Consider the following 14,980-nt stretch of genomic DNA (forward strand, 5'->3'; position numbering starts at 1 on the left):
GTGGTTGTGGAAACTATTAGTACTTTCAAAATCTGTCCAAATGTTCAGGTCTTGGGGGGGGGGGGGGGGAACACAAATCCCCCCAAAAAAAGCACTTACCACAGCCATTATTATTCATTATACATTCATAAAACATTAATATTGAATATTGTACACTTTTCTGACTCAATGTTGCAATTGATAGCTTGAAAAGAAAAAAGTACACAGTATTGGATTTTTTCCCTATAAAGAATTTAGCAAGCAAACAACAGAAATGTTTTTTAAATTTTTTTTTTAAACTTTTTAAAGTCTAGATAGTGGTAAATCAGTTGAAGTTGAAGAGAAAAGACAAAATCTACAAGGAGTTTAAATGTTCTAGATGGATTTTAATGTTGCATTTTTAAGAAAGATACAGAAGATATGAATGACAGAAGAATGAGACTGTATAAGAATGACACAAGCCCATTGATTACAAGAAGTACAAAGGTCTTTGGACATGTAGATGCTTGATGAAATTTTAAATAAGTTATTAAATAATAAAGAATTTCTTTTTTTTCTTAGACGTAAAATAAAACTAGGATTTTAAAGATTCTACATGCACAACACCTTGCCAAAAGAAAAAAAAAGTGCTAACATATCAGATTGTTAGGGAAATGAATCAGTGCATGTGTGTTTTATAAGACTGGGCATTATTGTTTGGTACCTATTTGTAATAATTTGTGAATATTTTCAACACAGGTCAATCTGGCATCTTTTGGCCCCTAAAGTCTGCCGGCAAAGGATGGACTTACAAATCAACCCTTTCAATAAGGAACAAACTGTTAAAGAAATGACTTGACAGAGCTGTAGATCAGTCGCAGGTGAGTGTAGCTGTGGGAAGTGGCAGTTCTTACACAGAGGAGGGCGAAAGAGGCCGTTATCAGTCCCAGGTATGGTAAAAGGGGGTAAGTGTGTTTAACCGGAAGTACAACAGCCTCCGGCGGGCATGGCAGTCTGGGGCTCGTCGTCGACAATCTGTACGCCTCTCCGGGCTGTGCTTGTGTGACTCGCGCCGTTCCCCCTTGACCTCTCCTCTGCCTGAGCTGTCTCCATCATGCCTACAGATGCCAGTGAAAATGACAAAAAATAAAGACAGATAAGTAATGAACTCTGTAATAAACATTTAAAAAAAAATGTAATAAACTCTATGAAGTAGTTTTACATGACGCTCTCATGACTGTGTGAGACAGGGTTTTAAAAACCTCATTGGTTCTGTCAAACATAGGACTCTTATCCATTTAGTTTATGAAACCGACACCTTTCATTTAAAAGAGTCAATAACCTTTTTTGGAAAGACAATTATTGAGAAAAAACAAAGAAGTCATCTACATTTATTTTTTGACAAAAGTTTTTTTTTTTTTTTACCTTTTTTAAGCAAAGTTTACAACACTGCTGTGAAATTTTACTGGTGATTTGATAAATGAAATCCTGACAAATAGTTCTGGAGATTTAAAGGGGTCATATGATGCGATTTCAAGTTTTCCTTTCTCTTTGGAGTGTTACAAGCTCTTGGTGCATAAAGAAGATCTGTAAAGTTGCAAAGACTAAAGTCTAAAATCCAAAGAGATATTCTTTATTAAAGTTAAGAGTCAACCACGCCTACCTAAAACGTCTCATTCTAACACGCCCCCACATGTATACGTCACTATGTGGAAATATTTATTACTAAATAAAATATTTTAAAAAATACTTATAATATTTCACTGTTAAGTGTATTTAAGAAAAATATAATATAATAATATTTTACAGTACAATTGTAACATTACATTTTCAAACATTAAACCATCGAGCTTGTATTTGGGCAGACACCAGCTGATTTATAAGCACGTCTCATTAACATGGGAAGAAATTTGGCATATGCTGCATTCCCTAATGCACGGTATAAGTCAGATGCTGAGATTAGTTTTGTAGAGCAGCATTTACTGCGACCTGAGCCGCTCTGAGACACTGAAAACTAGCGCTGTCAAACAATTAATCGCATCCAAAATAAAAGATTATTATGTATTTATAAATACACACACACACGTATATATTTTTAAAAATATGTTTATATATTAAATATATATAATATAAATTATATATATACACATGTAAATATTTTCAAAATATATACTGTATGTGTGTGTATTTATATATACATAATAAATATACACAATACACACACATATATTATGTAAACAAAAACGTTTATTTTGGATGCGATTAATCGTTTCACAGCACTACTGAAAACATAATGAGCTGCTTGTGTGTGAAAGAACACAGTGCCATGTTGTACTCTGAAATACACAATTTTGATTAATCATGAAGCCTGTTGTGTTATGGAAAACAGACAGGCAGGCCGTATACACAGCATTTAAAAATAACGTACGTTTACACAGGTCCAGAAACAGCTCCTCAATGCCTTTGTTTAATTTGGCTGATGTGTGATAGTGTTTTGCCCCCACTGACTCTGCGTATCTGAAAAAAGACAAAAAATAATAACTGAGGACATAAAAACAATTTATACAGATTTACCAAAAAGCACTTAAAAGGTGCTGTAAGCATTTTTTTCTAATATCATTAATAAAATGCCCCTGACAGCTAAAAGATTGGTCAAATTTTTTTTTTTTCAAAAATTTTAATTTTGCTTCACCTAAACGTATGATTTAAAAAATATCTTTGGAACGAATGTTTGTCTTAGATTAGACAAGAGTAGGCTGATATTAATGCATTTGTATGTAAAGATTGTGGCACTTAATGAAATACATTTTCAAATGCAAGACAGAAAAGATCACCATTTATTGCTCTATTCCTTCCACATACAGTGGTATAACAAGTCTGAACCCCTGTTCATGAAAGGCTGTAAAAACCTGAATCCAGGATGACAGAACTTCTTCCACCTTTAATGCAGTATTAAAACAAACAAAATTCAAGTAACAAACAAATAGAAACTTTTAAGGAAAAACAAGAATGACTTGAATGACCTGACTGCAAGTATGTGGACACCCTTCAACTAAATACTTGGTTGAAACCCCTTTTGCTTTTAATTGTTTCTTTTGAACAAGAGTCCATCAACATAGCACATCTTGATTAATCATTTTTTCCCCACTCTTCCTTGCAAAAGAGCTCCAGATTGATCACATTGCAGGGGGATCTCCTGTGTATAGGCTGTTCAAGGCATTCAAGTTTTTTCGAATGGACTTAGATCTGGGCTCTTACTCAGCAATTCAAAAACATTCTTTTTCTTCAGAAGCCAGTTGTGTTTGTTACCATCAAGCTGAAAGATGAAATTCAGTTAATATTATGGCCCAAAGGTTTAATTTGGTTTCATCAGACCATAAAATATTTTGCCATATGGTTTGGGCAAAATTTAGGTGGGCTTTTTTTGGCTTCCGTCTGGCCACCCTACCCCATAGCCAGATATATGAAAAATAGACTGTTGTAAGCAAGTAATTTTGATTTAAGATAATGAGTGCACATTAATTTAAAAAAATGGTGTGTATAGATAAATCACTTTTACAACTTTACTTTTCAGTGAGAGTTTGCATGTGATTGGCTTATTCCATGCCTCCATTATAAAAGGGTGTGCACACTTCTACAACCAAGTACATTTAGTTTTTACATTTCTTTCTTTTTTAACATTCATTTTGTTGGTTTCAACATTACTTTAAAGGTTGAGAAAAGATCTGACTTTCTGCATTGTTACATCTCAAAAAGAAAAAAAAAAACCTACAACTTGAACAGGGGTGCATAGACTTTTTATACCCACTTGTGTGGACTGATCTTGTGATTGTTTTAATCATGTGACCTTGTGTCACATTAATCATGTGTCTTTTAGTGCATGTGATCTTCATACATCCTTAGTCAAAAGTATAATATACCATATTTAGCCTGAAAGACATTATAGATTATGAATATATAAAACTGCGTATTTACATTTTTAATATATACAAAACCAAAATACATAAATAAACTGTAGTCATATAAACATTTTGTTGCGTACGATGGCTATGGCTACGTTTACACGACAACGATGTAGTCAAAAACGGAAAAGTTTTTCCCTTGCATTTTTAAAAAGTTTCACGTAAACACGACAACGTTTTCAAAACGATTCGCGTTTACACATATCCGCGAAAACGGCCAAAAACGCTGTATTACGTATGCCAGGCCAGTATTTGGCGCTGTCACCTTGTTAGTAAACAGTACCTGAAGGGAAGTGACGATTATATGATGTATATGATGCATCTCCGCTGTTGGTTGTAATATTGGTGAAGTAAATCTACACTTTGCCGAAGAAGCGTTAGCAAACTCTTGAGCAGCAACAACAGTACCATGTACTCCGCCATTGTTGTGTATGTTTGTTCGTGTTTGCCTTTAAAATCGACACATACTGCGCATGTCTACATACCTAACACGTACTACGCACGCACATGACGTCACCATTTTCAAAGATTCCCGTTTTGGGTTTACACGGAAACGACAACGGTGCCGTTTTCAAAAACTTGCACTTTAAAACCCATTTTCAAAAATATGCGTTTTCAGTCCCCAAAACGCCGTTGTCGTGTAAACGAACAGTCAAAACGCATAAAAAGTTTCCTGTTTTTTGATGAAAACGTAGTGTAAACGGCCCCTATGTCTCAGGACACTTTGACCAATACAGCCTTTTACAAGCCAAATCTGATTACTAATTAACCAACACTGCTGATAGCTTATAATTGAAGCCTATTTATTTATTTATTGGCACAATATGTAAGATTTCTTTATTAAAATATCCAAAAATCACTAGAACAATTTTATATATTTTGCTGACTTGTGTACTTGCATTATCCCAAATGTTTTGTTTTATTTTGTAGAAAACATAGAAACACCAAACACGCTTTAATATGCTATGCATTTTATTAGACATGTGACGATCGCACAGAGTAGCATTATAACAGAATGTTCAAATGTATCTAGTATGATAAAACAGCGCTGCTTACTTCCGCTGCTTTCCGGAAGGAGCGGAAGCGGTCGACTGTGGCATAATAAAAGCTCCGCTGCTTTCGAGCCGTGTGTCGCACTCGTTCAGCGGCCTCGTTTTACGTCGACAGCTTTCAGCCTCACCCTGCTTCATACTACGACGTTAATAAATCTTTAAAACATGAGCTCATCCATGAACATGAGTTCTGCCCGAGTCCCATCGGATTGCATCGGCTGTGGGGATGAAGAAGACAACTCCCATGATTCCAAAAACAGTGACGGTGTCATCTAACTACGCCTTTGTTTCTTTGTTTGTTTTGAATACGCGCCCTCTAGTGGCAGAAAATTACATATTGTGCCTTTAACGCCATGTCATCAACAAATCTATCTTCATGGCAGAAATAGAATAAATAACAAAGGTCATACAATTAACAAGAAGCTATAAGACATTTAAGATTAATACTACTACACATAAATCTAAAAAACATTCAGGTGATACATTTTTAAATACATACGTTAAACATCTCGGAATAAAACTGTTGTCTATTCACATTAAAAACAGTACAGTCCAATTAAAAATGTTTAACAGTCATTTACTGTAGTTTGACAAGGAAGGCATAATGGTGGTGGCTCACCTTTTAATGAATAACTATGTGTGAGTCTTACATGCCCTAAACAGTGCCTAGTAAAAACAACTTGATCATACCTAGATTTGAAATTAATTTAAAAAATGTTCTTCTTATACTAGGATTTACTTCATGTAACTTACTTCCATGGCATTCATCCCATTCCATCTGCCACATGTTATTCATTAAAGAGTTTATAAATAGGGTAGAATTTGACACTCCTCCTTGACGTCTGCTTTCTCATTACCAGATAAGCTATCAACTTTAGCTAACATACTTTTAATTATGGTATGGTCAGTCTTTACAGATTCAAGTGCCTAAAGGCAGGTGAAGATTAAGAAATTTTGTTCTTGTCCATTTTCTATATTTTCCAAGGCCAGGAGTAAAGCACAAGCTTCAAGCTGTAAAAATAGAACTTTGTCCTGGGATTCGCATGCCATGACACTGATATCTAATTACTGCTGTGTCTGTCAATTTGCATGTACAAAACCACACATTAAACAGAAAGACAAGGTTTCCTTCATATGGTCTGTTATCCACGATGCATATTAAAATATCCTGTAAAAACATGAGAGGAGTACATACCCCTCTGCTTCCTCCACTGAAACATGTCGGTCTTTTTCCAGGTCAATTTTATTGCCTAAAAAAAGATCTTATAGTAAATATTCACAGCAGATAACCATAAATAGACCAAAATAGTTCAATCGATATGAAGTCAAGTTAGCTTTATTGACTTTTTACAATACAGATTGTTTCAAAGCTGCTTAAAAGTAAAAAAACAAAACAAAACAATTAATGATGCAAACTTTATCAAATATAAGACAAATCTAAACTCTGCTGTATAGCAGCTCTAATAAAAAGTACCCCCCCCCCCCCTCAAGTAAATCCTTTTTAAGGTTGTGCAATCAAGTTATAACTGACAAAATATTTTAAAGTTTAGATTAAAATTAGATTCCCATAACTGTAAATCAATTTCTGTGAGTTTCCCAGGCTATTACTATTTTAAAATTCTCTCATATTTTCTACAACCAGGGCAACCCTGTAACATGCTTATATCTATTTGGCAGATTTGCCACCAAAACTAGAGGGGAAAATAAAAAAAGGTAGACCAAATAAATAAGTAACAAACGTGTTAAGACACAAAACATGAAACATGTTAATAAATGTTGAATGTTACTCACCTACTATACATAAACAGATCTCATTCCCCAACATTTTCCTTAACTCTTTTACCCAGTTCTTCACCTGTCAAGAAACCAAAAGTTAGTCTGATATATAAAGCAAGAACAAATAATGAATCATATTTACCGCATTTATCTAAAAGCTACAGCAATGCCATTGAAGAACCAGTTTTGGTTCCCCCAAGAACCTTTCAGTGAACAGTTCTTAAAAGAACCATTTTTTTTAGTGTGAAGAACATTTTAATAATCTAAAGAACCTTTGTTCCTCCACTGTAAAGAACCTTTAGTGGAATGAAAAGGTTTCACGGATGGTAAAGGTTCTTTGTGAAAGCATTGATGCCAATAAAGAACATTTATTTTTAAGAGTGTATTGCGTTGTGGAGCACTATAGAGAACTTGACAGTTGATTTAACACATTTATCATTGGTTCTCATATATTTATTAATTGATTTTGGCCTTTTAATGCATACATAAGTGAAGAAAACATTCACCTTCTGAAATGAGTCCTCATCTGTGACGTCGTACACCAATAGTGCGCCATTGGAATCTCTGTAGTAGATGGGTCCAAGGGCGTGAAAACGCTCCTGACCAGCAGTGTCCTGTGATAAAAATAAACATACTCAATATATAAAGAAACCACAACTAACAGATCAGATAACAGAAACTTGGACTGAGAAAACACTCTTTATCCCCTGAACTAAAAATGTTGCTACTGCTGAAACATTCTCAGAAATACAGGGATTAAAATACATGCTACTGCTAGGTAAAGTAGGAAGAAACCCTTTATAGCCTTTATAGACGTAGTGCTGGGGTGGAGGAGGGCTAAAAAGTACTGAGCTGTGGTCAGTTGCATAAAAGGCTTACAAGTTAGTCATGTAATATTTTTTTTTCTTTAGAGACCGATTGGCTGTCTTGCCAGCTTGGAAGAACCAATCAGCTACTATAACTATGCAGTGAAACAATTTTTTCAACACATTCTATTGGCAACTGACTGGATAAATTCTTGTCAGGAACATGGAAGTAAAGCACAAATCTGACACTTTGAGCATTCTTGTGTTTGACTCCCTTGATTCTAAAGTGAATAAACAATTTAAACTCAATGTGAAAGCAAAATTGCTCATTTACTTTTTAATACATGTTCTAGGTTTGAGTGTGAATAATTTACTTGCATGTCATTGCAAAGAAAGTAATTAATATTTTATTAAAGCATAATATAGTTAAAATATAATATAATTTAAACATAATATATAGTTAAAAATAAAATATAATTTGCTTCGCTTCACATCTTTTTTTAGTGTGAAGAACATTTTAATAATCTAAAGAACCTTTGTTCCTCCACTGTAAAGAACCTTTAGTGGAATGAAAAGGTTTCACGGATGGTAAAGGTTCTTTGTGAAAGCATTGATGCCAATAAAGAACATTTATTTTTAAGAGTGTATTGCGTTGTGGAGCACTATAGAGAACTTGACAGTTGATTTAACACATTTATCATTGGTTCTCATATATTTATTAATTGATTTTGGCCTTTTAATGCATACATAAGTGAAGAAAACATTCACCTTCTGAAATGAGTCCTCATCTGTGACGTCGTACACCAATAGTGCGCCATTGGAATCTCTGTAGTAGATGGGTCCAAGGGCGTGAAAACGCTCCTGACCAGCAGTGTCCTGTGATAAAAATAAACATACTCAATATATAAAGAAACCACAACTAACAGATCAGATAACAGAAACTTGGACTGAGAAAACACTCTTTATCCCCTGAACTAAAAATGTTGCTACTGCTGAAACATTCTCAGAAATACAGGGATTAAAATACATGCTACTGCTAGGTAAAGTAGGAAGAAACCCTTTATAGCCTTTATAGACGTAGTGCTGGGGTGGAGGAGGGCTAAAAAGTACTGAGCTGTGGTCAGTTGCATAAAAGGCTTACAAGTTAGTCATGTAATATTTTTTTTTCTTTAGAGACCGATTGGCTGTCTTGCCAGCTTGGAAGAACCAATCAGCTACTATAACTATGCAGTGAAACAATTTTTTCAACACATTCTATTGGCAACTGACTGGATAAATTCTTGTCAGGAACATGGAAGTAAAGCACAAATCTGACACTTTGAGCATTCTTGTGTTTGACTCCCTTGATTCTAAAGTGAATAAACAATTTAAACTCAATGTGAAAGCAAAATTGCTCATTTACTTTTTAATACATGTTCTAGGTTTGAGTGTGAATAATTTACTTGCATGTCATTGCAAAGAAAGTAATTAATATTTTATTAAAGCATAATATAGTTAAAATATAATATAATTTAAACATAATATATAGTTAAAAATAAAATATAATTTGCTTCGCTTCACATCTTTCCTATACAGCTGACATTCCCTCCAATCACTGGGCTCCATTTTCTGGTAACAGCCACGAGTCCAACTTTCTCATTAAATAAGTGAAACAGGATGTGAAAGGCACCAGATTTCATGCTGCTGTAAGAAAGCATCCCACCAACTATTGAAAACGAGCTGTTAATTCTCACAGATCAGTAACATCTATCCAAAACAAAGACTTTACTTAATCTTTTATTCAAGATCAACCTCTACACAAATGCTACAATCACAGTGTGGAACATGTGTGACTCACCCATATAGCCAGATTCACTCTCTTTCCTGTGATGTTGAGCTTTTTTGTGAGGAACGATGCCTGCAAACAAAGGCATAAACGCATAAATTGGTATTAATTTACAAGATTCAAGTCTGTTTACATTTCAAACTTCTAAAATCGTTTTTGGTGTGCCATTTACCGCCATAGTCATCTAAAGACAAACATAGCAGTTCAGACACCCTACTGTAATGTTTAAAAATACATACAAGCATGTGTAATATTTAGTTTGGAAATCTTATCATACATTACATGTTACATGCCCTGAAAAAGTTAATTGATAACACATAACAGGTTTCACAGTGTCACAACAAGGCCACAGGAGCCTTTTCTGTATGTTTTATAGTCTTACACAGTAACATGGATGAACTATTATGAGTCCATCCTCATTCTAAACGTAACCACACTGATGAAAACGTTGATGGACTTCCATTGTATTTAATGTTGGGTTTATAATGCAGACATTTCAAAACAAAAAATACATACTAATGTAAAACAGCTCTCTTGCTGGTGTCATACTGCTTATTTAAGGGGAAAGTTCAACCAAAAGTGAAAATTCTGTCAGAATTAAGTTACCCTCATGTTGTACTAAACCTTTAGAACTTTTTTTTTTCTTCAACACAAATGAAGATTTTGCAGGATGTTGGTAACCAAACAGTTTTAGTTTCCACTGAAAAAAGAAAGTCATACAGGTTTGGAACAATATGAGGGTGAGTAAACGATCAAAGAAAATGGGGTGAACTAACCCCGTAAATATACATTTAAAGTTATATAAAATAAATGCACATCCTTTCCTTGATAACAGATAACACAACTGTTATCAATGCAATTATTTACTCCATTGATAATAGTTATGTTCCTTGAGCATAAAATCAGCATATAAGAATGATTTCTGAAGGATCATGTGACACTCACTGGAGTAATGCTGCTGAAAATGTAGCTTTGCTATCACAGGAACAAATTACATTCAAAACATATTAATATAGAAAACAGTTATAATAAATGTTAATAATATCATACATAAATATTGTTTCCCTGTGTTTTTTAGCCAAATAAAGTCAGCCTTGCTGAGCAACCCCAAACTTGGACAGTGGTGTACTGTATGCGATTTATCACAAGGCTTTTTTTAATAAAGATGTCATCATGGCTTTGATTATTCAAGCATGTTTTTACAATGATGTGTGACATGGATTTTTTTTATGTGTGTTGTTAATTATGTGTTATGGCAATGAGACAAAATGTTGAAATGGATAAACCATAAACTAAAGCTAACTTGTAGTCAAATAACTGTGGATGTACTTAGTAATGATGTCAAACCCAAACATTTATAACATTTTCTGATCTTCATTCTGTTACTTCTCATCCATTATTAACAAATATCGGTGACAACAGTACCTTGTGTACACATCACAAATGAATTAAAGGTTTTGGTTCCTATGTAAAAGAGAAAATTACAAAGTAGAAAGTAGAGGTCGACCGATGTATCGGTTTTGCCGATTAATCGGCACCGATAGTTGATTGCTGGAACTATCGGTTATAATCGGTTAATTAATCGGTATCGGCCAGTGTGGTCCAACCTAGCTATCAGTATCGGCAAAATCCACTCTTGGTCGACCTCTAGTAGAAAGGCCAGAAAGCTTCCCCTAACTGAATACGAGCAAGTACTTAAGTTAGCCAAGTTAGTGTCCACATCAAGATTTGTGATTAAACGTATGCAAATGTTTACAATGATCTTAAAAGCAATAATTCTAACGTTATGTGGTAACATGACAAACCGCATTCATAATAATCATGAGAATTTAGTCAAACTGCGTTTAATAAAAATAAAAGCATAGCATATAGCGTGTCACACTGCTTGACATGTTAAATATTATATTTATTTTATACACAGTTACATAATTATATACATTATTATATGGAGTAATTGCAGTATTTAAATATTGTAGTTATTATTGTGCTACATATCTATCACCATATAGGCCCAGGATCTATTGCTATAACGAAAACAAAACAGATTTACGAACTTGAGAGCAAAACAATTTGACAAGCTGATAAATCGTTAAATAAATCGACAAAACTCTTACAATGTGGCCACACGTTGTTTATTTATATTACAGATGAAACCACAAACAAACGAGTGAAGACTGGGTCATGCATGCAAGTTAATAATCGGATCAGACCAGCTGACTCTCTCACCTGAAGAGTGGTGATGTGTTTATCGTTGAATTTGTTCTCGCAGTATCGCAACACCAGCGATGTTTTGCCGACGCAGCCCTCCCCCAGCAGCACCACCTTGAACGAGTACGTTTTCCCTCCAGCCGCCGCCATGCCCAAACTCTCAGCCTGACACAAAAACAAAGCCTGATTCGAGCCCCTAGCCGATCACAGCAGCCATAGAGATCCACAGATGACCGCAACACACACAAACAGCCACCGATCCGCGCTTCGCATGAAGTCTTCGCACTGATTCGTCTATTAAACACTGCCACGCGCCTGATGAAGCTCTGCCATCAAACTAATGGCGTTCCGCTCTCTGTGACGTTACGGAGCGGGGGTCAGGTGATCTCCGGGCCCAGATTGACTGTTTCCTATGACAAACATACGGGATACTCCTGCAGGGGGCGCACTGTGGCCCAGAAGATGATCCATTGAGCAGCGTTCACTCCTCAGGACGTTTTATTTGATACTGTTGACATTTGTGTGCTAACATTTACGAGCATATTAATATATTGGTTAAAAGCATTGAAATATCTAAATATACAAGTAACTCCGCTTCACCATTCTCTATAAAATGCTATACTAAAAGCTAATAGGTAATCAAAACTGACTATGATTGGTCCATCCTGATCAGCGCAGAGAAAATAAACAGAAACCGCGTGATAATAACCAGTGACTAATAGCAGGTATGAACTTAAATTGACATTTAAACCCTTACGAAAATTAACCATGGTTTTATTGTAGTAAAAGTGTAGTAAACGTGTTTTTTTGGCGTATCGATTACCATTTGTATAACCACATTTTTACTACAAATACCATGGTTAAACTATGGTTAGTGTAGCAAAACCATGGTCAATTTGTGGTTACCATGGTTTAACTACTGTAACCATTTCTTTTTTAATTTGTAGTAAAACCATGGTTAATTTTCGTAAGGGAATTCAAATGTAAAGATAATTATTTAGATTGTTATTTAAACACAACATATCTGACCAATCAGAGATAACATCCAGGCCATTAAGCCCCTCCCATTAGGATGTTTTACTTCCATTCTATCAACTGAGTATTTTTGTACAAGTGACAGTAGAAAGTCATATGACTTTCAAAAGCAGCAGATACCACATAACTCACCAGTGCTAAAATGTAAAAATCTAAATAAGGTACGATAATAAAACAGGAGAAATGCTTATAAATGGCTTATGTTCTTGTTGATCGACTGTCAAACATGAACTCTTAACTAAGCTGCATTCAGTGTGTGTTTTGTTGCTTAGTTTTTAAACATTTTAATCAAAATAAAAGCTTTTTAGAAATAGGAATATAATAACTGATTCAAATATTAATATAGTAGGCTAACCTAGTAGGCCTAAAGTATCATTTTTACCATTTTAAAATGATTAAAAAAAAAAATAAGCTACTAAAATATGATTTTTTGTAAGTCTTTGTCTGTTCTTTTTTTAAATAATTACAAAATGATATATAAAAAAGTATATAAAAATAAAATTCATGTTGAATTAGTAATGTGTAAAATATCTATACATATAAGCTGCTTGTTACGATCACTCTCCAGACATGAAGAGCAGTCAAACCATTTCAGTTCCAAGATGGATTCAGCTGCAGGAGTGCAGTTACCCTCCGACTAATCACATAAAATACATCAGATCTATTTTGGGCCATGCATTTTGGCAGGGATGCTTGTTGCTGCATGGTGAATGTCAGATATCAGATCACCAAGGCAACAGCAGAGAGCTCCATGTTTGCCACAAGACTGACTTGGCAGATTTGAACAGAATAAATAACATCCTATATATCCTCTTAATAGTGCATGAGTAAAATTAGAGGATTTGTGATGCCTCTCATGTTGAGTTTTAGAAGGTTTTGAGGATGGTGGTGAGACGTGCTTGAGGATCAGGGAAACTATTATTGTTAATAAAGGGGTCATATGATGCGATTTCAATTTTTCCTTTCTCTTTGGATTGTTTCATCTCTTGGTGCATAAAGAATATCTGTAAAGTTGCAAAGACTAAAGTCTCAAATCCAAAGAGATATTCTTTATAAAAGTTAAGAGTCAACCACGCCTACCTAAAACGGCTCGTTCTAACACGCCCCCACATGTCTACGTCACTATGTGGAAATATTAGCATAATGCTGCCCAAATGTGCACGCAAAGAAAGAAGGCGTGGTTTCAGAAACAGCAGTAGTGTTGATGCAGCCATGTCAGGGAGACACTGTGTGTTTCAGTGCGAAAGCAAAAGCACTTTATTTGGCCTTCCGGAAGTAGATGCAATTAGGAATCATTGGTTAAGATTTATTTGCAGTCAAATGTAGCGGTTTGGCAATGTGAGGTGAAGTGTTTGCAGAGCTCCCGATAGTTTCTGACAATAAGTGCTTTAATATTGCCATTTAAGTGATCTAAAACATTTTTTATAAGTGTTAAAACAGTGCTTAGTGCAATCGTATTGATACAGCAAGATGAGCAAGAACAAATCAGTAGTAAATGCCCCGCCAACAACGAGAACCAGCATAGCTAGCAAATTAGCTACCATGGCTAGCGCAGGGAAATCTGAAGAAATCCCTGCAGATAACGATGGTGTCTCTATGAGCCAGCTGGTAACGGAGTTAACAAAGCAACGAGCTTCGATAAAAGAAGACATCTCAGCTCTGATTCAAGAATCCATGGTGCCGCTTCAGACATCGGTGAATGCTTTAACAGAGACGTTGGCAAGTTTTCAGTCCCGCCTTAGCGCCACAGAGATACTCGCGATTACTTCGGGAGCTCTGGGGAAAAATGAAACGTATATAGACTTGGATTATCGGGAGCTGAGAGATTGTTGTGCGCCGCGGTTTGTCTTTGTTCAACGGACAAATCTAGAATGTATAGTTTTGGTTGTTTATCAAGGTTTATCATTTGTGGGGGGTTTTTTCTTCTTCTTTTTTCACATTCAGAGGATACAGCTTATTGTGGATACAATATTTGGGCATACAGACAGTTATTGATAAATAATGGCAGATATGGACAATAAAGTGAAATGTTCCGGAGGGTCAGCAACACGCTTTGTTAGCTGGAATGTTAGAGGGTTAAATGGACCAGTGAAAAGAACTCGTATATTTACACATATTAAGAGACTAAAAACAGAAATAGCCTTTCTACAGGAAACACACCTACGTATTGAAGATCACAACCGACTTCAAAAAACTTGGGTTGGCCAGGTTTACCATTCTAACTTTAACCATAGGGCTAGAGGTGCAGCCATTATAATTCATAAAAAAGTACAATTTACTGCATCTGAAACGATTTCAGATCCCCAAGGGCGGTACATTATTGTATCAGGCCATCTTTTCAGCACACCAGTAGTCCTG

General features: G+C 35.2%; 1 protein-coding gene across 1 annotated transcript; it reads right to left on the minus strand.

Annotated features, from left to right (window-relative positions):
* Positions 1-344: 344 nt before the first annotated feature.
* On the minus strand, positions 345-11,974 carry LOC107687573 (ras-related protein Rab-21). The gene is made up of 7 exons (XM_016484959.1): positions 11,606-11,974; positions 9,392-9,451; positions 8,323-8,430; positions 6,764-6,827; positions 6,168-6,222; positions 2,387-2,475; positions 345-1,076 (listed from the first exon to the last, which is right to left on the minus strand). The coding sequence occupies exons 1-7, from the start codon at positions 11,735-11,737 to the stop codon at positions 934-936; spliced, it is 651 nt and encodes a 216-aa protein (XP_016340445.1). The 5' UTR covers positions 11,738-11,974; the 3' UTR covers positions 345-933.
* Between the last annotated feature and the right edge of the window lie 3,006 nt (positions 11,975-14,980).

This window comes from Sinocyclocheilus anshuiensis, unplaced genomic scaffold, assembly GCF_001515605.1.
Source record: "Sinocyclocheilus anshuiensis isolate Anshui unplaced genomic scaffold, SAMN03320099.WGS_v1.1 scaffold233, whole genome shotgun sequence".
In the NCBI taxonomy this organism is placed as follows: Eukaryota; Metazoa; Chordata; class Actinopteri; order Cypriniformes; family Cyprinidae; genus Sinocyclocheilus; species Sinocyclocheilus anshuiensis.

Bases quoted from the DNA above. Each gene is read 5' to 3' on its own strand.
- LOC107687573 (XM_016484959.1), bottom strand. From the start codon at position 11,737: ATGGCGGCGGCTGGAGGGAAAACGTACTCGTTCAAGGTGGTGCTGCTG. The intron at 6,828-8,322 runs GTGAATGTTTTC...GTTTCTTGACAG, and splicing joins ATGAGGACTCATTTCAGAAG to GTGAAGAACTGGGTAAAAGA. The intron at 1,077-2,386 runs GTACGTTATTTT...TGGCATCTGTAG, and splicing joins GTTTCTGGACCTGTGTAAAC to GCATGATGGAGACAGCTCAG.